We start from the raw sequence: 25,104 nt of genomic DNA, 5'->3' as shown, positions 1-25,104 counted from the left end.
CAGTTTTTAGAATGGTCATTGCATTTTTACAATCGACGTATAAAATGATGCCTGAATGAAACCATTTAGTGGTATTTAGAAGTTGATGAAATATATTTTCAACATGTGCTTCATTTTGGTATTGAGTAGAATTGATATTTTCAATGCCCACTCTCAAATAATTTGTTTGAGACAATTCCTTGAGTAAATTAACTGTATCTAAGTAATTGGAATTTGTTAAATAAAAAATAATAATTATGTATGTGAAGTAATAAATAAATAAAAATTGATTGATTAATGAAATTCATACAGTATTGAGCGCCACAATCAAATATGTATCCGTATTGTAGATTTTTTAATAGGAAAAAATCTTTTACGATTGCACTGTCCAGGTTATTGCGAAATGCAATGGAGCTTTCAAAATTGAGACAGAAAAAAATCACACGTATGATTTGAAATAAAGAGGACTTCATTCTTGTCTAGTCTGATTTAGAATTGTGTGGCGAATATTGTTTTTCTTTTAGTTTCTATATATGAATAAGTTCATATTTATTATTTATAGTAATTATGTATAAGATGAAAGGAAGGAAAGTATCAAATAAAATATAAATCACAGTTTAACATTGCTAATGTAATATTTGCGTGTCCCTATTACACGTTTCTCAAGAGTTTTTGTACTTTTTTTATTTTTTATTTTACGTGAAACAACACTAGTATATATGTACATACATACATATTAAGATTGTCCCTCAATTTATTGAAAAAAAAATGAAATTTTTTCAACATACAAAAATGAATCTACTATAATTTACAAAATTATAGTAGATTCATTTCCCATGAAATAAAACACAAACTTTTAAAACATATATTTTAGTTTATTGGAGTATTGTGAATCAAATTTGATTTATTAATCGCTGAATTCAGCTTTGATTATCAACGTCTTAATTTCCATAGGTTGAAGATAAACTAAGAAATCATCATCACCTACACTTCGCTTAATCGTACTTTTTACATGATTTAAAGAACTGTCTGGAAAACTTAAATTCAAATAGTCTTGTAATTTGTTTCTCGCATTATCTGACAAAGAATTGAAGAAGGAATATTTGTCCTTATCCGGAAAGTCTCTATCTCCAGTTGTGCTGCCATTTACTGCTTGATAAGTTCCATCATAAACGTCATTAAAGTTATCAACCATTTTGTCGGCAGTCTGCCAATCGAGTCTCTGGAAATCTTCAATCCACTGATTCGCAGTCAGAGATGTTTCTCTGTAAGAAATTATCTTTATTCCAGAAAAAAGGATTCTCAAATTCACAATAGCTTGCTTGGACAGGTCGTCGGGATCGTCAGTCTTTGTCAAGAAGTGCTCGAGCCGTAATAAAATGCTATGATCCTTCCATGGCTCAAGTGTTAATATATGAACATTTCCAGGTAACTCCGTATGCAAGCCGCTGAACTGTTATACATAGATAATTGTTAAAATAACAAAAGAATTATCTGGATTAAATTATATTTACATATATTTTATAAATACCTCATTTCTATTTTTGTTCCATGCATCAAATGTTAAATTGTCTGCAGAAGAAACAAACACTGCTGGTTGTAGTAGTTTCTGCAAGGCAATCTGCCTACTTTCCACTGAAAAAGGCAAATATAATATAAAAAATGAACATTTTTTTAAATTGTGAACATTAGAAATATAAATTTTTATGAACCTCGTTTCTTTGAATCGCTTATGAGTAAATAATGTGTTCCCCTTGCAACAAGTCCAACTCCATTTTCAGTTTCATTCAGTGCTTCTCCAACACCAAAATAATCATCCCATAAGAGTCTTCTATGAACCTAATAAAATGATTGAATAGTGTCATGTTTGTTTGTCAAATTCCAATTACAAAACATAAAAAAATTGTAAAGTGGAAAAATATTGGTTTTTACCATAATATCCACTTGTCCATCTTTTAACGACGTTCCTCCTTGAGCTCTATCTGTGATGACATATAACTCTCTTTGTGAAGAATTATCTCTGATTGAAATCATAGAAGTAATTGGATAATAGTTCCCTAAAATTAAATTAAAATATGAAACATATAATATTATATATACATATATCAATATATATTTTCTAATATGTATGTAAATCCAATTATACACCTGCAACTGGTTCATCCAATTGAACATCCCACGTAGGTCTCTTGTTAAGAATTCTTTTGATCAATTGCCGACCATTCGAATCAGTATAAAATGAGTTTTCAGTTTTAAAATCAGTCGTAAAACGTGATATGACCTCTTTACCGACCTTGTCCCTGTAAATTTAACTTTATAATTCAATAACCATCCAAATAAACTTTTAGACATTTGATTAAGTACTCACTCAATGGGTATGGGTCCTACAAGCCACTCAAATTCCACATACATTTGATCTTTGTATACCTTGATAACCTGTGATGACCAATTTGAAAAATGTTGGTGTAACTCTTCGACTAGAGGTCCCTATAAAATAAAAAATTATTTAAAATATAATGACATATTTATAGAGGATTGTGATGATGTAACTATCACCTTAACAATTTTATTTTCTGGTTTTCCAATCGACACCACTTCCGAAGTGTTTGGTCTGAAGATGTAAGCCCCGGATGGTCTAAAATTAATTTAGTTATAATTTAACCAATCTCAAAGTGAAAATCAATATTTGAATAATCAATAAACACCTGTTAAATGTTGCATTGCTTGCAGCATTCATTCCTCTGTAGTATAATAGTTGTTGAGTTAAAGGAAAGGTGGTTGATTTTCCATTTTCCGTTACTATTATATTTTCAATTAAACCACTGCTCTTGTCTATATTTATTTTTATGAACTGTATTTTAAAAAAACTAATATTATAAACACTTTCTGCTAAATTATCATTAAGGAACACATTAAATTTGACCATACTTCATTTCCAATTGAGTCTTCATCATTAGTCGGCTCATCTTTGGTAGTTCCACTAAATTTGAACAAGGGTTTTGTTTGACTATTACTCACAAACGGCATTGTTTTATCAACAAATATTTTTTCATGAGAGTTGTCTTCTTGAATATAAAATGCTTTGTAGCCCAATGGTGGTATATTGTCAGCAGCAAATACTAGTTCGTTTGTAGCATTTGATTTCCTAAACGGTAACTGCTGAAGAAGTTGACTTGAAATCGGCATTACTTGAATGGTTATTCCATTTCCTGGATATTTGTAAACAAACAATGTAATAATGTAATTTTTTTTATTTGAAATTTATATCAAAATTTACCTTCACTGTTTTTAACAATATATGATGTTCCAGATACAGGTAGACGGACATAATCAGTAATAACATGCGCTAATGGATTGTAAACTGTAATCTAAAAATTATTATCTTATGAAAATTGATTCAATTTATTAACTTTCTTTAAGTGATTTTGAGTACAATAACAATTACCACAAATTGTTTAGAATTTTCAGTTATATCACATTCTGTGATATTTAATTGACAAAGTTTCATAGGTATATAGCTGACTTTTATATTATCCCTTTGATCATTTGTAGAAATTTTGTCCTTTCCGTCAGGATTTTCTGCCATCAATTTGCTGAAATATAGTATGTATGCATATTTGAACATAGATGAAAAAGCTTGCTTGAGTTTGTAGCATTTAATGGATTGAGTGTGTATAAGGTATTGATTCAATGTGTCCATAATTACTTTAAAGCTTCTTTAGTTGTGATTAAGCAGTCCTGTATTCCTTCATTTAGCATTCTTGCATAATCTTGAGCTACATGTTGTTTTTCAGTACCAGTGACAGCATCGTGATGTTGCATCACACCTGAAAATTGATGTAGTGTATATATATATTATTAATTTTGATATAAATTACAGATAATAGCTAATTTTAGTATAGATTTGTAAACAAGATGAGGATTTAGATTAATTAAAATGATACGAGTGTGATAGATAATGGAATAGATATTAAATAAGAAAACAGAAATGAATGGACTTATCTTAATATATTTATAGGTACTTAAATAGTATTAAAAATAAACCGATAGAAAATTCAGTTAATATATGTACATATGTACTACCTACCCATAGCTTTTCTGAGCATATTCAAATCAACTTTATCCTTTTCATTCAAATTCGTCAGAGCATATAATTGTTTGCACACCTAAAAGAAAAGTCTCATCAATGATGTTGCATACACACATATGTATATTAAAATGTTTATCGATTTCAATGTAGGACCTGTAAAAAGTTGTTGCCTTTCCTTTCGTAATATTTTATCGTTGGCCTTGATGTGTAATAACCAGTCCAATAAGAATGCTCGTCAGAAGCATACGGAAAGAAGTCGTCTTGTTTTGTTGACCATTTCTGTTGAGAATCGTACAATGCCTTGATGTAACAAGATGGCGTCGAATACATAACGTTCACTTTCGGCTCTTTTTCATTGACGTGTCTTAAAAATGATGACGTATGTAGATTCGTGTAAATCGGTACAATTTAAGATTATACATGTATACTTTATAGAGTTTCGAAATTTACTTGATCAATTTGTCCAAATTCTTATACCACATGGAAGCATCTTGGTAGAAAAAATCTTCTCCCATAGTCATGATGATGTTATTTGTCCTGTAAGCACTCGCTTGATTTTGAGCATAATCTACAAATTTTTGAACCTAAAATTTCAAATGCATTATTTAATTGCACAAGACTTTCATTCAAACCTTCAGTAGTTTTTGAAATCCTTGTAGCTGATGACATTGTTCAAGAAACTATTATATAATATTTCACAACACTTTATTCTTATTTAAGTTTAATTTATGACAATATTACAAGTTGATTAAATTAGTAAGAAAAATATTTGTAAGATATGCAATTTTTTCAATCCAACCCACATCAATCACTCAAAAAATCTCAGTTTGTCTTGTTCATTCACAACATTTTGCCAAGACCATACGTACCAATGACAAAAGTATGTTCATATGTACCAATGACGTGCCGTGGAAATTTTCCTGTTTTTGTTGCATAGACTTACAGACGTTAATGCGAGCAGGATACAAGGGGATTGGGTGACGTCATACCGAGTCCCTTGTATCCTGCTCGCACACACGTAAGTGCGTGCGATAAAAACAGATATATTTCCACGGCAAGCCACTGACATGTATCCGTAAAAACTTCTGCGAAACGCAGTTTGATGAACGCTGTTCTAAGTCATTATATTTAATAAATTCAATACATACCATTTTATCAACGTTGTATTCTGTACTTTTTACATTGTCTATAATAGGATCATCATTGCATAATACATCAAAGCAAAATCCTGGTGGTGGGGCGTAGTTGTTGAATAATATACCAGTAAATAGATCAGATGGTTTTCCTAAACAAAGGATAGTTTATTTAACATGTGACTATTTTGAATAAATATTTTTACTTTATCTATATACGTAGTAACAATAGATGAAGCTTTGTGAACATGTGAAAATTCGAATTCGAAATTTTGACTGATTCGATCACTGATCACGTTATTATGAGCTACAAAAAATGTGTGCCAGTGTGTTTTGGAGAGTTTTAAACATTTTTCCTATAGATATGTAGGTATACTAAGTTTCAGTCCTATCAATCTGAAATTTAGTATCGGTTACTGAAATTCTTATTGATACGACGCAAATTTTTAAGTTGACCGAAAATTTCCCCCCCCCTTATTTATTTATTTATTTATTTTAAACAGACCATTGTGGCATAACAGGAATTCCTAAAGCGCCACAATGGTCAAAAAAAATATAACACAAAAAAGAAAAAAAAAACAAAATAACAATTAAACATAAACATAAATACATTCATACATAAACATAAAAAATAGCATTTATAATAACAGATAAAGTAAAAATATCAAATAAAATACAGCATAAGGAATGCCTTGCACCTACAGCCAGTTTCAATAAATATGTAAGAAACAACTACAAATACAAAACATCCATGTAAGGCCCAAATGGAAGAGAGTTAATCAAAATTTCACTCATAAATCACTATCAATCATGAAAACAATGATGAGCGCAGACTACCAGATAAATGGGTTAGAGTAATTTCCGACAATTTACGCTCATTAAGGTGGAAAATATCACATTCAGTCTCGGCAGCAACGATTTCATTAAGAAGTCGGATAGCTCTTGGAATAGGAGCCATTCGAAAAAGGACTGTGCGGGCAGGAGGTACAGCCAGCAAATGATGATGTCTACCACGCACATAGTGATTAGGGACATAAAGTCCCAACTGCTCCAGCAACAACGGGCATGACGTATTACCACGTAAGAGCAGGAGAACGAAACGAATTAATGAGAAGTTTCTCCGAAGTTCAAGGAATTATACCCAAGCATGCCCAAAAGGAAAGGAGTGGGGTAGAGATATGGGTAATACCCATATTCTTTCCTATATAGGAAACGAAGAAATGCTTTTTGCACTTTCTCAATCATCAGAGAGTAATTTGCTTCATGCGGATTCCACACAATCGCATTATACTCTAGCTTACTTCTCACAAGCGAATTGAAAAGCAAGCGAGAAGACAAAGGATTGGAGAATAATCTTGCATATCTCAAAACAAATCCAAGTCGACGAAAGGAAACGTCAACGACTTTCTTGATATGGTTGTGAAAGGTGAGCTGAGGATCAAAAGTGATACCCAAATCGACAATAGATTCCACACGCTTCAACAAGACGGATCTAATGGAATATCCGTGACAATAGAGCGAATGTGCACGTCCATAGCTCATAATTGCACATTATATGTACATATGTACATATGCACATACATAGGTGTCCTCTTTTTTTTTTTAAGATTTTGAATTAAATTATCTTCCAAACCGCTGATCAAATCGGACTGAAAATTTTTACTTGTTATAGAAATTATAAATTTTATACCCGAACTAGTGTTGTGCCCGTTGATTTCAACAGGTGGTTTCGAAAAGGAATTGAAACACGAATAAAAATAATGTTAAAGAAATTGAAACGACTGGTTTCAAAAAGCATCCATCAACCGTAAGTGGCAGTTTACTCTTGTTCGATTTTTCTTCCACTATTTGTTTCGACCCCTTAAACATGTGTGTTATTCACGAAAAAAATCAAGTATAATTCTTGTATCAATTTGATGAAAATAAAAAAAATCACTAAATTCAATAAACCAGAAGTGGGATTTTTCCTCTTTAGAAAAGTAAAAAATGTTGTGACCACGACTTCTTCCACACCCCTAAACGTACCAAGCTGAAAATTTATATTTGTATTCATTATGTACTAACTTACAGCTGATAAGGTTTTGGACAGAATTCGTAAGCCGAAAGTAAGCTCGTAAGCCCAATTTGTATCAAAACTGATCTAATAGCCAATGTGTGTGAACGTGTATGTATGTTTAAAGTATCGAATCTTGTTTTGTGACCTTCTTATATTCCTCAAATACATAGATAAAGTCATGGGCTGGTCACATCCGGATTTTTTTATATAATTATAATCGGTAAATGAGTACCTATATCGTCACTTCCTCGCCATATCATTTCAGCATCTTTACTATTCAAGCGTTTCTTCTTATCTTGAAAGTCAATTCTACCCAAAAGCAGACCATCAAATCCTGACAATGCCCACAAATTAGTCATTTCGCGCGAATGACCGAATGGATCAATCTGCCAACCGGTTTTCGGTCTTCCACACTCTCCAAACGTGTCGTTCAGCATCCTAATCAATCAAACGTATTAATAAAACCAGTCTTCAATATAAAAAAATCGCACAGTTAAGTTATAGAACCTCAATCCCCAAGTAAATTGATCCAAAATACTCTGATAGTGAGTACTCGCTTCGTCATTCATGGACCATGCTCCCCCTGCAAACTCTAATCGTCCTTCAGCTACCAATCTTTTGACATGATGTCGTCTTTGGTCAGTCTGCTCTGACCACCACAGATCGAAAAAGGCAGATTCGACGTAAACAAATCTAAAAATATATTTATTGTTTACTGTCTATCGAATGTGCGTATAAAAACGAGATGTATCAATAACCTTCTAATGGGGTCTTTCATGAGTTCGTCGATAACCGAATCTAGAATGTATTGAACTCCTGCACGTTGGGTCGATGTACGACCTGAAACGATATTGTTAGTAAGTATGTATGTAGTATGATTGTTTAAAGTGAATTGCGAAGGACTTATATTGCTGAAACTCACTGCCATAATAGTATTGATCTAATGTTTTCAGCCATCCTACATCATCATGAGTGTGTGGTACTAAGTGAATGTTTAAAACGTCAGGTTTTGTTGGATGACAAGACTGTAAACCATTTTTATGTATATAAAAATATCTATGATAATTAACGGTTGAATGAACGTTATTTATTTTTACGTATGTATATTTCATGTTGAGATTCATCACAATATGATAGATAAATCTCGTAACAAAGGTCATAATTATCGCCCAAACATGCATATTACATACATATGTACAAATATTATAATAATAATCTATTATAGTTTATTAATATTTAATTAAGTGGAATATTAAAATATGCTAAACATGTACAAACTTACAGTATATCCACAGGTGCTTTCTTTGGGTTTCGCGGATTCACTTTCGAATTTGTCAAATGGTTTGGCAAATATTGTAGTTAAAAATAATACAAATATTGTGAAGGTGAATGGTCCCATGATTGTGCTGAGTCTAAAGTCTGCGTTTTGAAATGATTTGTATGTTGAACAAAAATCACTATTCATTGACTGTATTAGAACTTACTATGGTGCCACACATCCATCGATTCGTGGTCCAGACACGAACTGGTTATAAATTGTTTAAATTATCTTAATAAAAAAAAACGACATTGACCGATTAGTTACGAACTTTACTGACCGGCTACCTACGAATCGCCAGTGTGTGTTATCTTCAATTACACACACATATGTACATACATATGCATATTCAACATTCAATACTTTATCTGTATATACATATGTATGTATATATGTATTTAAAAATAATAAATGTTTGGTGCTACTTTAGTATGCGATCTGCCTTTGAATCGCAGTCGACTTTTTTTTTATTTGTATCGTAGCAACGACTAGTTTATTATAATTTTTCCTGCCGCCCCATAATGTTGTCGAAGCATTTCTATCAAAATACCGTCAGCAGCGAAGAAAATATCTTAGCAGCCAACACCTATTTATTTAAGAGTCAGGTTAGGTTAGGTTAAGTTAGGGTTGGCCCTATTCATTTAAGATTAGGTTGTTAGGGTTGTTATTATTCAGTCTCACTGTCTGAGAACTGAGACTGCATACTAAAGTAAAAACGTGAAGGTAGATCGCATACTAAAGTAGATATGTGAAAAGTAGATAAAGTGGCACCAAATATTTTTAATTCGCAGACACGTGAAGTGTCAAAAAATCCAGTGGTTTAAAATACGGTACTTCTTGGTTATATGGGCGCAACTGAGCATTCGATGTATGTATAGGTACATACCCACTTACCCTAACACAAACAAATACACATCAGTTACATGAATTTGGTAGGCTCGCCAAGAATCAGAGTAAATAATTATCTGCAATATATGAAATTGCTTCATTTTCTGTCCGATAGCTCCATATTTTAAATAATTTAAAATTTATCTATTCGTCAAAAGTGCTACTGAGCACTGCATTATTGTTTTTATTTATTTTATATACATACATACACATATAAGCGGTCTCCGTGACGAGACAGAATGTTAAATTACAGAAAACGCAAATATCGGAAGGCAAAGATCGAAAATCGAAAGATCTTAAGTCGAAAGATCAAAAAAAATGGTGCATGGCAAACGGTATGTACTCACGTACATACTCACTTAATTTGCGCGAGCAGGATACAACAGGAACAAGAGGAACATCCTTTTCCTCCCGTATTCTGCGCGCGCACATTAATACGGGAGGAAAAGCCTGTTCCTCTTGTTCCTGTTGTATCCTGCTCGCGCAAATTAAGTGAGTATGTACGTGAGTATGTACCGTTTGCCATGCACCATTTTTTTTGATCTTTCGATTTTCGATCTTTGCCTTCCGATATTTGTGTTTTCTGTAATTTAACATTCTGTCTCGTCACGTAGACCCACATATAAGGCCTAACAGGTAAACCCCAATGCGCCTTCCTGGCCAATTACAAACAATGTAGCATTTTTATTACATAATTCGATGAACTCGACATTTATGGATTTAAATTTGTACATAAATTTTTACAGTATTAAAAAAGTGGTGATAGAGAGGAACCGTTTTAACAATGAAATTAGATAAATTGGCAAACTCTGATAGGAAACGATCGATCTCGGGTCACATATATCCAAATCTCACCAGCAGCATTACATATAATATACTCAGAATAAATTCCTTTCAATCAAGGTCAACTCACGGGATCGAACCCGGCGACCTCTCGATGCTAGGCAAACGCCCAACAACCGAGCCATGCTGCTGGATTTTACACTGCAATGAACGCCAAAAATTGCAAATTTTATGAAAACCAACCCTGGCTTTCCTAAATAAATAAATTTCATTGTTTTTATCGAAGGAAGTGCCCCCGAATTCAATAAATCGTTCGATGTAACGTCACTCATTGGTTGCGTATTGTCACTTTACCAAAACTTTTTGCGACACCTAGAGGCCATTCATTTAACTGCCGTGTTTGTGTTAGTGTAAGCGTGTATACTTGATGCTCTGTTGCGCCATTCAACCAATAAGTACCAAAAATGCTATTTTGCTGTAGCATACAAACATATCAGGTTAGTAAAAATATTATTTTTAATAATATACAGAGAGAAAATTCATTTGAATTATGAAAATTAAACTCTCCAATTTCTTTATAGGTTAAATAAAACGCAAAGTACATACATATATTATTTTTTTATTTCAGATCATTATTTTTTTTAAATATAACAAAAAGTATTGTGATTTATCTAAATTCTACTTCAACAACAAAAGTTTTAATCTCCATGGGATCGAGACTAATTACAAATTTATTTTCATCTCTCTTGATCTTCTTTTTAAGGAAATTGTAATTTTTATCCCTTCTCCCGACAGTGTACGGTGACTTTTCAAATCCATTCATCATCAAAACGCTCGGCTCATCAAATATTCTTAACCTTTCAGAATCATAATCTGGGTTGTATTTATCATTGAATTCTTCAGCCATATCTTCTTCGGTGGTCCATTCCATCTTGTTCATATCAGACTTCCATAAGTTTGCAGCTAAATTAGTCTCTCGCACTGATAAAATTTTCAATTTGGAGAACAATTGTTCTAAATCTACAGTAGCAGGATTGGACAGAGCATCTGGACTGTCCTTTTTTTGGAAAAAGTGCTCTAATCTCAAAAGTACAGATTTTCCTTTCCACGGCTCTAGTGTCAGTAAGTGGACATTTGGCGGCAAGAATGAACTAATTCCATTAAACTGTAATTTAAAAAAAAATACTTAAAATTTAATGTGCTATCTCATTTGTTGGAGAATTTTATAGATTACTCACCTCATTTTTATTTTGTTTCCATTCAAGCATTGTTAAATTATCACCGGACGTGAATAAAACTGCTGGTTGTAATAGTTTTGACAACGCTAATATTTTACTGAACACCAAAGGAGGAACATCTGCAAAAAATATTCCACATTAAAGATAAAATCGATTAATTTCGTATTGTTTTTCAATATGAAAATGTAACATTACTATCATCATCTTTTCCGATTACTAAATAGTGAGTTCCTCTTGCAACAAGTCCTAATCCATTTTCGGTTTCGTTCAGAGCTTCTTCAACTCCGAATGCATCATCGTGCAAAAGCCTTCTATGAACCTAAATATTTTATAACATATTTCATTAACAGTTTATGAAAGATTATTCCAATATTTATAAATGTTAACAAGTAACCATCAATTCTATTTGGCCGTCTTTTAACGAACTACCACCTTGCGATCTATCAGTGAGGACGAACAATGATTTTTTAGACGATTCGTCTTTTATGGAAATCATCGACGTAACAGGATAATAATTCCCTACAATGCAAACAAATCATTACGAATTGTTTCAGTATTTGATATTTATTTCAAACAACAAATAAACACACCTGAAACAGGTTCATGGACATCTAATTTCCAGGTCGGTCTTTTGTTCAAGATTCTCTTCAGCAGTTGTCTCCCATTTGAGTCTGTATAAAAAGTGTTTTCACTTTTGAAGTCGGTGGTAAAGCGAGATATTACTTCTTTACCAACTTTATCTCTAAAAAATGCACATACATAATATACAATTATCTATACTATACATATATTAGCCAGCAGTATGGCTCGGTAGTTGCGTTTATGTTTAGCACCGAGAGGTTACCGGGTTCTATCCCGTTCTAATCTTTAAGAGGGCTGGACACCAGCGCCTTGTCCATACAAACGTATTACACTTCTCCCTTCCTCAATTATGGCACTAGAGAAATTATTTAATTTTAATATGCTATGGATATTCACCATTGGCATGCATCTGTGCTTTTATTTTTTTGATTAGTTATTTTTTATAGGAGCTAGGAGCCGCCAAACATCTATAAAATCGCCTTTTTTTTACACCCACGAAAAGAGTCCAGCGTGCTTATTTAACGGTTGATTTTTAAAAAAATACGAGCACACAAACATAGAAAATATCTTTCTTATAACGATGATGAATTTTTTTTTAAATTGGTCCAGTTTCGGAGGAGAAAACTGGAGAATACGAAACCTCGATTTTGGCGATTTAAAATACGTATTATCTGGTCGAAGCGCAACTGTCGCATTCCCTCAATATATATATATATATATATTTATATATATATATATATATATATATATATATATATATATATATATATATATATATATATATATATATATATATATATATATATTTATTTATTTATTTATTTATTTTATTTTATTTCATACCAGGAAGGCATTACAGGTAAACCCCAATGCGCCTTCCTGGCCAAATTACAAACAATACAGCATTTTTTATTATATACATAAGTCGCTAAATTACGAGACACTGACTTAAACTCGACAATTTAACGAGACATCTATGAATTGTACATACATTTTTATTGTAATATTTACATTAATCATACTCAAATAGTGGTGACATAGTGGGTAGGAAGGATTTTTAGCCAATTTTTAATCGGGAATCGTTTCAACAATGAAATCAGAGAAAATTGGCAAACTCTGATAGGAAACGATCAACCAGGAGTCACAAATCCTGGTCTGACCAGCAGCATTACAGATATACTCAGAAAAATTCTTTTCAATCGAGGTCAGCTCAAGGGATCGAACTCGGCGCCTCTCAGTGTTAAGCAGAAGCTTAACGACCGAGCCACGCTGCTGGCTAATATATATATATATATATATATATATATATATATATATATATATATATATATATATATATATATATATATATATATATATATATATATATATATATATATATATATATATATATATATATATACAGTGGCGGACTGGGACTGAAATTAGTGCATGCCAGGAGTCAAAGGGGGCCCACCCAGGGTTAAAAAAATTGTCCCCCGCCCCCCATATAACAAAATTTTTTTCTTTCCCTCACGCTAAAAATTAATTTTTTTTTCAAAAATGGGAATAAACAAATTTAAGTACAAGAAAAATGGCAAAAGCAAAATAGATCCATAAATTACATTGTATATTTCTCATTAACCTTTGTCCTAGGTAAATAGAATGCATCATAAAAGAATGCGGCATAAAAGCGGCTTTTACTTTCGGTAGAAAACAATCAGGGACCTCATTTCAGCTTTTTCTTGGGGGGCGCAGGCAAAGATTGGTCAAATTGAATTTTTTTTCAAAAATATTTTTTATATCGGAATAAAAATGGAAAATATTCTTTGCATACACCTTATTGAGTTATAAAATATGAAAAAAATAAGTTTATTTTTGATAAAATAATTATAAAAAAATATTATGTAAAGAGTGAAAAAAGCGCCGCAGGCGAAAATTTTTTTCTAAAAATCTTCACATGGTCAACAAAAATCGACCATCAAACTGAGTCACTAAAAAACTATCAATTAACTTAATTTCTACCGACTGTCTTTTCACTTTATCTATGTATGTACATACATACATACATACATATGTACGTAATAACAATAGATAAAGTTTTGTGATCATGCGAAAGTCGGCATTTTGGGGAGGGGGCCCCTATCCTTTATTTCTATATATACATGGATGTGTCTAGATTACGAATAGATTTTATATTCGGAAACTGTTTGAAATTGTGTATTTAAATCTTACTATTGTACATATATCATCGAAGTATAATCAAATGTTATTTTGAAAGTATGAAGTAAATTTAAATCGCTGGTTGATGATGAATCGTCCTATCAAAATTTTTTTAAGCAATTCAGTTTATATTATTCACGGAAATTTGTTTATTCCCATTTTTATTTCAGTAGGTAGTTGTTACATAGGTATTGGTATATACATAATATTGAGGTTAGAAATGGGCCCAGCAAAAGGGCCCACGCAAATGTTGAAACTTACATTTCGAGCCTAATAAAAAAAGTTAACCGATCCTTGGGCTGTTAAAGCAGGTATTAGTTGTTTGTGTATATCGTAAGAAATTTGTTTTGTTGAAATACCCAAACTTTAGGTCCCAAGGTGCAATATCCTATAAATTTTTACACACTTGAAATGGTAAAAAGTTATTTAATTTTACTGAGGGCCCATATTTTCTATCAGATAGTGGGGCCCACATGCCATCGGGCATGTTCGCTTGTATGGCCAGTCCGCCACTGTATATATATATATATATATATATATATATATATATATATATATATATTGATATATATTGTCGCATTCACTCAATATATATATCGAAGAAAGGAACGGCAACAAAATTAAAGTTTCGGGTATACAGCCCTCTTAATACTGCTGGTCAGACTTGGATATTTGTGACTCTAAGTCGATCGTTTTCTATCACAGTTTGCCAATTTATCTGATTTCAGTGTTGAAACGGTTCCCCCATTAAATTGGCAAAAATCATCCTACCCGCTGTCACAAATATCTGAATTTATAAGGCTAAATCCATAGATGTCTCTATGGATTAATTAATTGTTAATTTCGTGTTCTTCAGCCTCTGGAAATACAGCGATTTTGTAATACAAATGCTTCAATGATTGCAATTAATTGTCTAGGAAGACATAAGTCTACCTGTTAGGCCTGCCTGGTATATATCTATTTAAAAAATAAAATAAAATATATTATATTATAATTAAGTATTAAACTTACTCTATTGGAATGGGTCCAATTAGCCATTCGAATTCTACATAGCCCCTATCACGATATACTCTGATGATTTGGGACGCCCAATCCGAAAAGCGCTGATGAATTTCCTCCACAAGTTTTCCCTGCACATACATACAAAATGTTTTAGTGAAAAATTATAAAATATGAACCTTTTATTTATAGATAATAATGAATTTTTATACTTTGACGACTTTATTTATCGGCTTATCCGTAATTAATAAAGGTTCTGCAGATTTGGGCCGGAAAATATAGGCTCCTGAGGCTCTACAATTACACATTTATTTTTATTATATAATAATATTAATTTTCACACATTTGGACTATAAACTATAACCATCGATTAGAATTACCTATTTTCGCTTACATTATTGTTGCCTGACATACCTTCATAGAACAAAATTTCTTGAACCAATGGAAATGTAGTTGTTTTATTATTTTCGATTTGTGATATGGATCCAACATATCCAGTGTTTGGATCCATACTTACTTGAATGTACTGTAATAGCAATCGTTAAATAATAAATTATTTATGTATTTATTAAAAATATATATACTTTATAAAAATCCCTCACTTCATTTCCAATTGTTAAAGATTGTTCATTGGACAAATTCGAATGGGAATTTTTGATTTTATTCCTGCTTTCATGATTCAATTTAGTGCCTTCAGAAGCATGTTTTTTCCTAGATTCTAATTTATTGTAAGTACTAGGTCTTTTAGTTTGAATTTCAGAACTATTAGTTTTTTGAACGTAAAATGATTTATATCCTAATCTAGGAAGTTTTTCTACCAGGAAAACTAGTTCTTTCGTCGCGATAGAGTTTCTCGTTTTCAATTGGTTCAGTACATTTTCAGAGATTGCCACTATTTGCGTTTCAACTTTTTCTCCTGAAATTTGTTATTTTTTTGTATTAGATACCAGCTAAAAATCATTGCCATACAATATTCAAATTATATACCTGAAGCACTTGTGACATCATAGGTGTTTCCAGCTATTGGTAAACGTATGTAATCGTCTATGGTGTGACCCAATGGATTGTATACAGTAACCTTTATAAACAATGATTTATTCACATATTCAAAGTTGTACGATATCATGATGATTTTAAGATCAAACTTACAACAAAATTATCATTGGTTTCTGAAATCACACATTCACTCGCATTCAATTGGCAAAGTGTCATTGGAAGATAGTAGTCCTTTGAGTTTGATTCTGACGATGAAGGGGTTTCATAAAGTTCAGATTTTTCTGACATAAGTTTTCTAAAAAAAAAATAGTACATACATTGTATATTGTATATGCCAAAAAGTATTGTAGCGTGGACGTGTAGAGGGGTTTCCGAGATCGGAGTGAAAGACGCAGAAGTACACAGTAGTAGAGGTAGATTATTGTTATTGATCCGTCGGCTTCCCAGCTCCGAGTGAAGCACGGACCAAAACCGCTTAATATTTATACCCTGCGTGTACTCTCAATACAGAAAGGTCATTGGTCGACGGGTCGCGAGACCTTATTGGCTATTGTATACAGCTTGTTCATACGTCGAGGCCAGTTTGGCGCGAACGCGAGATCAGGTGATCAGCGCTAGTCAACCAGTGGTTGGCGAGCGCCAATCACCTAATGATATCAAGGTTACAGTATATGTATTTCATAATTAAAAATTAGTTATTCTCTACTAACGTCATAGCCTCTTGAACAACAACAAGACAATCCTGAATACCATTTTCTAATATCCTTTCATAGTCCTTAGCAACGTTTTGTTTTTCAGTACCAGTGATAGCATCATGGTGTTGCATTATGCCTAAATAAAAAAAATATTTGATACAAAATACAATTTTATGTTGCAATATTTAATATACATATTCAGCAAAATAGATTACCCATAGCTGTTCTCAACATATTCAAGTCAACTTTATCGCGTGCATTTAAATTCGTCATTGCATACAATTGTTTGCACACCTAAAAAAAACTCATAATAATACATATGCATATATGTATGTATCATTGAAACTTATATTCTGAAACGTTATATTTTAGACCAACCTGTAAGAAATTGTTTCCTCTCCTTTCATAATATTTAAAAGTAGGTCTTGAAGTAAAATATCCTGTCCAGTAGGCATGTTCATCAGAAGCATATGGGAAGAAATCATCTTGTTTGACAGGCCAAATAGCATTTGAATCGTACAAGGATTTTATGTAACACGCAGGAGTCGAATATAAAAGGTTGACTTTCGGTTCGCGTTCATTGACGTATCTTCGAAATTTAAAAATAATGATCACTGACCATTTGAAAAGCATGCGATTATTAATATCCAACACACTCACTTGATGAGTTTGTCCATATTTTTGTACCAAAGATTAGCATTTTGATATGTAAAATCGCCACCCATTGTAATTATAATATTGTTCGTTTTGTAAACAGATTGTGCATCGTTGACATATTCCAAGAAATTTTCAACCTGTCCAATAAATAAAAGAATGCTTTAATATTCGTCAAGCTAAATTCATCGGAAACTTTTTGTTTACCATTTTATCGACGTTATAATCTGGGCTATTGGGATTATCAATAATAGGCTCATCGGTGCAGAGTATATCGAAGCAAAATCCAGGTGGTGGAGAGTATGTATTAAACATTATTCCAGTCATAATATCAGATCCTACTCCTATCAAATCAAATTCAAAATGCCTTAAAGTTTCCTTAGTAAATTACACTGTTCGACAAATGACGACTTTTTTTTGGTTCAGAGACGAGATATGACTTTTCTTATAGATCTATGCCCAGTAAACACGATTTTTCGTTTATATTATCGATGTAAGCCAGTTATCAATAGAATTTTTGTTATTAATCCACCAGAATTTTATTAAATTCTCATATAAAGACAATTTAATATATTTTCCCTATTAATTCAATTCAGATTTGTGTAAATACTAGTACGAGCTTTTAGCTCGAAATTTTAACGATTTAAAATTCAGCACACTTGCAATTAACCCTTTTAAACGAAAACAAAAAATAGTGTGGCCAGAACACTATTCCAATAAACATGTTTCAATAGAAAATATTCAATATAAAGTAGTAGTAACAATGGGAAAAAATCCCAAGCAAAAATACGTACTTTTGACTTTTGATTTGAACTGGACGACTACTTAGAGAGATTTGAAAGCTGAAATGTACTACAAATGAAAGATAAAATACCCGACTATAGATTCCAATATTTATTTTGAACACAAAATTGACAAATTTTGAAACATCGACCGAGCAACACCAAGATATAGAATAAGAGATAAAAATTACCACTAATACGAAAGCCATGTGAAACGTAAAGGAGGTATCTAAAAATCGCGCGATTTAAAAAACACACATATCTCCGAATTTCGAGCCAATCAACATTTTTTATTACCAGATTCGTATTTACTGGGCATAGATCTATAAGAAAAGTCATATCTCGTCTCTGAACCATTTTTCGTGTCGAACAGTGTTATTAAAAATAGTATAGTAATAGTATTCATCATGGAATTTTTTTACCTAAATCATCACTTCCTCTCCATAACATTTCCAATTCTTTACTATTTGAACGACGTCTCCTATCTTGATAGTCAACCCTTCCTAATAGAAGTCCATCAAAACCTGACAAAGACCACATATTCGCCAGTTCACGAGAGTGTCCGAATGGATCAATCTGCCAGCCGGCTTTAGGACGGCCGCATTCTCCGAAAGTGTCATTTAAAAACCTTAAATTTATATCACATACAGTATAAAATTCGATTCAACATCTTTGGGATCAACATATAGTACCTTAAGCCCCATGTGAGTTGATCTAAAACGCTGTGATAATGAGCAGCAGCTTCGTCATTCATGGACCAAGCACCTCCAGCAAACTCCAAACGCCCTTCAGCAACCAATCTTTTTACATGATGTCTCCTTTGGTCATTTTGATCTGACCACCATTTGTCAAAGTAGGCACTTTCTACATATACAAACCTAAAATAGAACAAATCAGTAGGTTTATTCGAGTATATATTAAATTTTATTATTATGATTTAATGACCTTCTAACTGGATCTTTGATTAGTTCGTCTACGACAGAATCTAATATATATTGTACTCCTGCTTTATTTATGTTATTACGACCTGAAATTTTTTATTTTAGTATCAATTTAGAGTTAAATTATTAATTATATTATTATGTTAGTTTAAAATACACACTTCCATAGTAATATTGATCGACAGTTTTGAGCCATCCGACGTCATCATGTGTGTGAGGTACCAAATGGACGTTTATAGCATCACTTTTCGTAGGATGACAAGACTACAATACATATATTGTTAATAAATTATACATTGTTAGAACCTTAAATACATTTAGAGCACTTCCCTAGTACATATTATAAAAATATTTTTATGATTGATTTTACTATTGAATCTAATGATTTGTAATAACTATGTACGTTCGGTTCCAAAAAACCGCCTGAAAGAAAAAGCCGGTTTTCAGATTTTTACAAAGAAAAAGGTGGTTTACCGGCTTTCACCGGTTTCAGAAAATTAAGATTTTTTTTAAGTTTTAAATTTTTATGTCGAAAAAAAAATTGCAAATATACATATTATATTATGCAAAAAAATAATTGCTTATAAAAACAATAATTATGTATTATTATTACAAATATAATAAAAAAAAATTTTTTGTATTATATATGTATCACAGTAAAATGGCAGATCCTGAATACGCACAAATGATTAAATGATTTAAATAAGCCTCGTAGAAAAACAGTAATCGTGGAATCGTGAATAATAACACTGCTGAGATGAATTTGAGTTCGAAAACGTAATGAACTATGAAATATTTCCATCTTTCAAAGTTACACATCTGTTTGAACTTGAACCATTGCAATTTTCGGAAAATAATTCATAACAACTTACGATAACGTTTTATATACTTTAATACCTGAACGCGCCAAAAACTACAAATATTGGAATACTCGATTTGCTAAAATTCTGAAAGGCTTTGTGTAGGTTATTGAAACTACTTTCAATTATATTGGTTTATGATCTGGTGTTCAAAGAAATATACACTTATTCCCTAAGAAAAATTGGTTATACACATTTTTTTTTTGATTTTTCATAGAAATTTGAAATTCATAATTGCTAGCTAGGAATAAAACATTAATTAAAGAAAACCTTAAAAAGCCGGTTGATCGAGCCAAAAAAGCCGGTTTTCGGTTTTTTGAAAGATGGTCAAAAAGCCGGCTTGGAAGCCCTGGTTTATATCAGTAAAACTCAAGCCGGCAACTGTACTTAAACAGCAGTACGAAAAATATTATTTAGTACATTCTGTATGGACACATTCATATCTTCCGTAATGTGACACGATCTATTCGTATTAAGGTCTGTTCATACCTATCCAGCACGACCCGTATCCTGCAGGTATCATGCAAGTGCGGATAGTATTCTTTGGTACATTCTATATGGACGCGCATGAATGCGTAAATGCGCATGTGCGAATGGAGTATGAATACGTCCATATAATGTACCAAAGAATACTATCCGCACTTGCATGACACCTGCTGGATACGGGTCGTGCTGGATAGGTATGAACAGACCTTTATACAGCAGTAAATTTCACCGAAACGTATCAAGTAGAACCAGTTTTCTTTGGCCACTGTGGAAATACTAACGCATGCCGTCATTTTATAGTGGCGAGTGCACCTGTACTAACGAAAATGTTGTCATTTGCATAGGAATATTTTCGGAAACGTCATATTATGACAATATTGACTCGATGATACGACGCAAGCAATATTGCACTATATCGTTGCGCCCTGTAATATATATGTAAGCCGATTTTGCGTTGCACTCGTCTAATGGTGCGTACGCACCAAGCCAACGAACGCCCCACAGGCCAACTTTTAAAACCAGTAGCGTACAAAATATCGAAATAAAAATTAAATTTAAAAATTGAAATTAAATATCAAAATTAAAACTATTATTATTATATTAAAATTAAATTCAAGTATCAAAATAAAATTATATTCATTATATTAAAATTAAAATAAAATATTGAAAGTTAAAACAGAACATGCACGATTTAAATAAATTTTCGAGATTGACCTAAAATTAGATCATCAACAATCACATACAGGTAATCCTCGACTTAAGAAGTTTTGACTTACGAAGATACGCACTAAGATCGAAAAAAAATCAAAGAATTATTATTTTTACTTCCCCGTAAAGCACAGCTACTGAGAATATATCATGTATTAGTATGGGTGATCCAACGATTTTTGCTAACCCGGGGTGTTATCGGTCACATCAAACGGATCTTTTTATTCTTCAATTGTTTCTCTCGTCGAAATAAATCAAGTAATTAAATCATTTCAGAGGTAAAATTTATCGGATAATGTGTGATTATTTATTTTATTTCGACGAAAGAAAAAAAAACCCTTTGACAAATCACCGACAACCGACACCGCGTTTTTTTATGAATTGTTTTTTTTTATCGATAACACTGTTCGACAAATGACAACTTTTAAAATGTTACGGAGACGAGATATGACTTTTCTTATAGATCTATGCCCAGTGAACACGAATCTGGTAATAAAAAGTGTTGATTGGCTCGAGATTCGGAGATATATGTGTTTTTTAAATCGCGCGATTTTTCTATATCTTGGTGTTGTTCGGTCTATTTCTCAAAATCTGTTAATTTCCTGTTAAAAATGAATATTGGAATCTACAGTCGGGTATTTTATCTTTCATTTGTAGTACTTTTCAGCTTTCAAATCTCTCTAAGTAGTCGTCCAGTTCAAATCAAAAGTCAAAATTACGTATTTTCATTTGGGATTTTTTCCCACTGTTAATACTATATTATATTGAGTATTTTCTATTGAAACATGTTTATTGGGATAGTGTTCTGCCCACACTATTTTTTGATTTCGTTTAAAAGGATTAATTGGATGTGTGGTGAATTTTAAACCGGTAAAACTGTGAGGAAAAATTTCGTATTAGTAGAGCACAAATTTGTGTTGTGTGCGCTGTATCATTGTTCGCTGTATGTGCGTCATTGACATTGTATACAACGATATAGTGGTCACAAACTTTTTTCAATGTGTTTTTAAATAATTTTGTAATGAAATAATTAGAAGGATTTGAATTTAATAATATATTTATTGAATACGAATATGTATAACGTAAAAATAAGTATCAGTACATTTTAAGCACCCTAATAAAAATAAAAATAGACATGGAAAATAAAAACAAAAATCAAAATGAAATTAAATACGAAGATAATGAACATTTCAAAGATAAATAATTGTGAAAAAATAAAAATATATCTATATTAAAATAAAATATTATGTTATATATGTTCTGATATTGAAATATCAGAACATATATAGGAATAAAAACAAAAACAAATTTTAATATCACACACTCAAACAGTTCAAACAAAAAAAAAAAAATTTTTTACGTAAATATACGTTTAAAAAAATTAAGTCTATAACTTCGATCCGTAAAATTCTATGGTTTTATCAACACCTTTCGAACTGAAAGACCTCTCGAAGGGAACTGAAGTACAATACGAATGTATAAACACATAAAAAGAGGTAAAAAGATCGCGAGCATAGTGAGTCATCGACCATCGTATAGCTCGTGCAGCTTCACGCTTCACAAGCTACATATATGTACAGCGCACGCAACACAAATATGTTCTCTACTAATACGAAATTTTTGCTCGAAAATTAACCGGTTTAAAATTCACCACACATCCAATAACCCCTTTTAAACGAAATCAAAAAATAGTGTGGCCAGAACACTATCCTAATAAACATGTTTCAATAGAAAATACTCAATATAATATAGTATTAACAGTGGGAAAAAATCCCAAGTGAAAATACGTAATTTTGACTTTTGATTTGAACTGGACGACTACTTAGAGAGATTTGAAAGCTGAAAAGTACTACAAATGAAAGATAAAATACCCGACTGTAGATTCCAATATTCATTTTTAACATGAAATTAACAGATTTTGAGAAATAGACCGAACAACACCAAGATATAGAAAAATCGCGCGATTTAAAAAACACATATATCTCCGAATCTCGAGCCAATCAACACTTTTTATTACCAGATTCGTGTTCACTGGGCATAGATCTATAAGAAAAGTCATATCTCGTCTCCGTAACATTTTTCGTGTCGAACAGTGTAATCGACGTCGAAATACAGAAACATATCGTGACGACTTTAAAAAATTATATCATGATATTTTTTCACTCGTAAGCAGAGAAATTATAATATTTCTCTGGTTTTAAATGCGTATCGTCGCCATTCAAAGCATTGTTGTAATTCAAAACATCAACGATGATCTAATTTTAGCTCAATCTCGCTCTTTAGCTTAATTTTGATATTTAATTTCAATGTTTTAATTTAATTTCGTTTTTTTAATTTAATTTTTATTTCAATATTTTGTACGCTACTGGTTTTATCCTGCTGATTAAAAAAGTTGGCCCAAAATCGTCGTTGGTTTAGTCCGTAAGCACCATAAAACAAGTATAAACGAGCCGAAAACGGGCGGTGCTGTATACTATGATTATAATTAGTCTTTTCCGTGTTAAACTATTGATGTGCAATGCCGGATCATATAAACGGATATTAATTATGTCGTTTCGTCGCACTATTTTTATTTGTTCTGATATACATATGTATATAGATACTAAATTCATCGTAAATATTTTGATGAATTTTCATGCTACAAATAAATATATCAATTTTTAAATAATATTAAGGCTAAAGTTCAAGTATGATAAAATATTATGTTAGTTTTAATCATATTCCTAGATTTAATGCACTAGTTAAATATGAAAATGCATATTTTAAATATAGTATTGATTTACTTACATCGTAGCCACATGTTTGTTTAACGTTCTCATTGGGTCTTGACTCAATTACAAATATGAATATAGAAAAGGCAACAAACGATAATATTTTCATGATGTTTGTTGCTCAAAGTCAGTCTGTAAATAATAAAATAAACATACATAAATGCGTATATACATATGTACATATATAAGATATTATTATTAATATTCCTAGCTTAAAAAATGTGAATTGATTCAAAATGTTAGCGTAACGGCAGTTAGCTGATTAATAAAAATACACCTTATTTATGTTAATAAGTAGTTTTTTTTATTTAACATTAAATTATCGAAGCAATTTGAATTATTGTCAAATAAGACAACTTCTTATTATTGTCAAAGAAGGAATGCCTTAAATGATTTAAACTTGTGTCTATCATGCAGAGGTCAATTTATTGACCCCATTTTACAGTCAAGTTCAAAGGATAATGGTACTTGATGCATTTCTTGGCAATTTATCCGAATTCATTGAATTTAGCTTTAGTACAATGAGTTATTTGTTTTATTACATATTAATACATTTATATCGAAGCGCATTAAAATTAGTAGTGAATTTATTAAATCATTATACCAACAAATTTAAAAACGTGTATATTTATTACATGTATTCTAATAAAATTTTATAAAACTATAATATAATGTATTTCATGTATAACAAAAAATAATACCGTGTGTCTACTACTTGAAAGAATTTCTTTCAAGACTGGTTCATTCTTTGTTAAAGTTCACGACACAACTGATTTGGAATTGGTTGAACGAACGAAAAGTACGACTTTAATACAACACATCTTACGTTGATTCTCAACCTTTTTGAATATTCAACCTTAAATAAGTGGAATAATCTCACGCTCGAATCGTATTAATTGTGTTAATCGTCAGTTGAATTCTTACCCGTTGTAGTTTTATTTAA

At 31.7% G+C, this 25,104-nt stretch overlaps 2 protein-coding genes across 3 annotated transcripts; both read right to left on the bottom strand.

Moving 5' to 3' along the window:
• Window positions 1-590: 590 nt before the first annotated feature.
• Window positions 591-8,882, bottom strand: LOC143914869 (lysosomal alpha-mannosidase-like). The gene is made up of 22 exons (XM_077435248.1): window positions 8,743-8,882; window positions 8,541-8,677; window positions 8,181-8,283; window positions 8,017-8,098; window positions 7,766-7,951; window positions 7,491-7,696; window positions 5,218-5,354; window positions 4,520-4,653; window positions 4,223-4,433; window positions 4,067-4,145; window positions 3,686-3,806; window positions 3,425-3,572; window positions 3,257-3,347; window positions 2,908-3,188; window positions 2,685-2,830; window positions 2,536-2,614; window positions 2,348-2,466; window positions 2,128-2,279; window positions 1,912-2,036; window positions 1,692-1,818; window positions 1,511-1,614; window positions 591-1,432 (listed from the first exon to the last, which is right to left on the bottom strand). The coding sequence occupies exons 1-22, from the start codon at window positions 8,759-8,761 to the stop codon at window positions 887-889; spliced, it is 3,333 nt and encodes a 1,110-aa protein (XP_077291374.1). The 5' UTR covers window positions 8,762-8,882; the 3' UTR covers window positions 591-886.
• Window positions 8,883-10,846: 1,964 nt separating this feature from the next.
• LOC143914871 (lysosomal alpha-mannosidase-like) lies at window positions 10,847-25,028 on the bottom strand. 2 transcript variants are annotated; one of them, XM_077435252.1, is made up of 22 exons: window positions 24,863-25,028; window positions 24,178-24,293; window positions 19,498-19,600; window positions 19,341-19,422; window positions 19,088-19,273; window positions 18,818-19,023; window positions 17,821-17,957; window positions 17,620-17,753; window positions 17,338-17,548; window positions 17,175-17,253; window positions 16,975-17,095; window positions 16,418-16,559; window positions 16,256-16,346; window positions 15,871-16,184; window positions 15,649-15,794; window positions 15,481-15,562; window positions 15,281-15,399; window positions 12,076-12,227; window positions 11,880-12,004; window positions 11,681-11,804; window positions 11,486-11,604; window positions 10,847-11,412 (listed from the first exon to the last, which is right to left on the bottom strand). In XM_077435252.1, the coding sequence occupies exons 2-22, from the start codon at window positions 24,268-24,270 to the stop codon at window positions 10,915-10,917; spliced, it is 3,264 nt and encodes a 1,087-aa protein (XP_077291378.1). In that variant the 5' UTR covers window positions 24,271-24,293; window positions 24,863-25,028; the 3' UTR covers window positions 10,847-10,914. The 2 variants fall into 2 exon arrangements, with proteins under 2 accessions (XP_077291378.1, XP_077291379.1); XM_077435253.1 differs by having other exon boundaries at window positions 17,821-17,951; window positions 24,863-24,935.
• Window positions 25,029-25,104: the final 76 nt, after the last annotated feature.

Source organism: Arctopsyche grandis, chromosome 7, assembly GCF_051622035.1.
Source record: "Arctopsyche grandis isolate Sample6627 chromosome 7, ASM5162203v2, whole genome shotgun sequence".
NCBI classification, from domain to species: domain Eukaryota; kingdom Metazoa; phylum Arthropoda; class Insecta; order Trichoptera; family Hydropsychidae; genus Arctopsyche; species Arctopsyche grandis.
The sequence above is the reverse complement of the archived record's forward strand: the minus strand, read 5'-3'. Positions and strand labels throughout refer to the sequence as shown.

Excerpts from the sequence above, each read along its gene's own strand:
- LOC143914871 (XM_077435252.1), bottom strand. The coding sequence starts at position 24,270 with ATGAAAATATTATCGTTTGTTGCCTTTTCTATATTCATATTTGTAATT. Across the intron at positions 17,254-17,337 it reads GAGGAAACAATTTCTTACAG|GTGTGCAAACAATTGTATGC; the intron begins GTTGGTCTAAAA and ends AGTTTTTTTTAG. Across the intron at positions 17,096-17,174 it reads TATGTTGAGAACAGCTATGG|GCATAATGCAACACCATGAT; the intron begins GTAATCTATTTT and ends TTTTTTATTTAG.
- LOC143914869 (XM_077435248.1), bottom strand. Across the intron at positions 4,654-5,217 it reads AATACAACGTTGATAAAATG|GTTCAAAAATTTGTAGATTA; the intron begins GTATGTATTGAA and ends TTGAAATTTTAG. Across the intron at positions 1,433-1,510 it reads GGAACAAAAATAGAAATGAG|TTCAGCGGCTTGCATACGGA; the intron begins GTATTTATAAAA and ends TATGTATAACAG.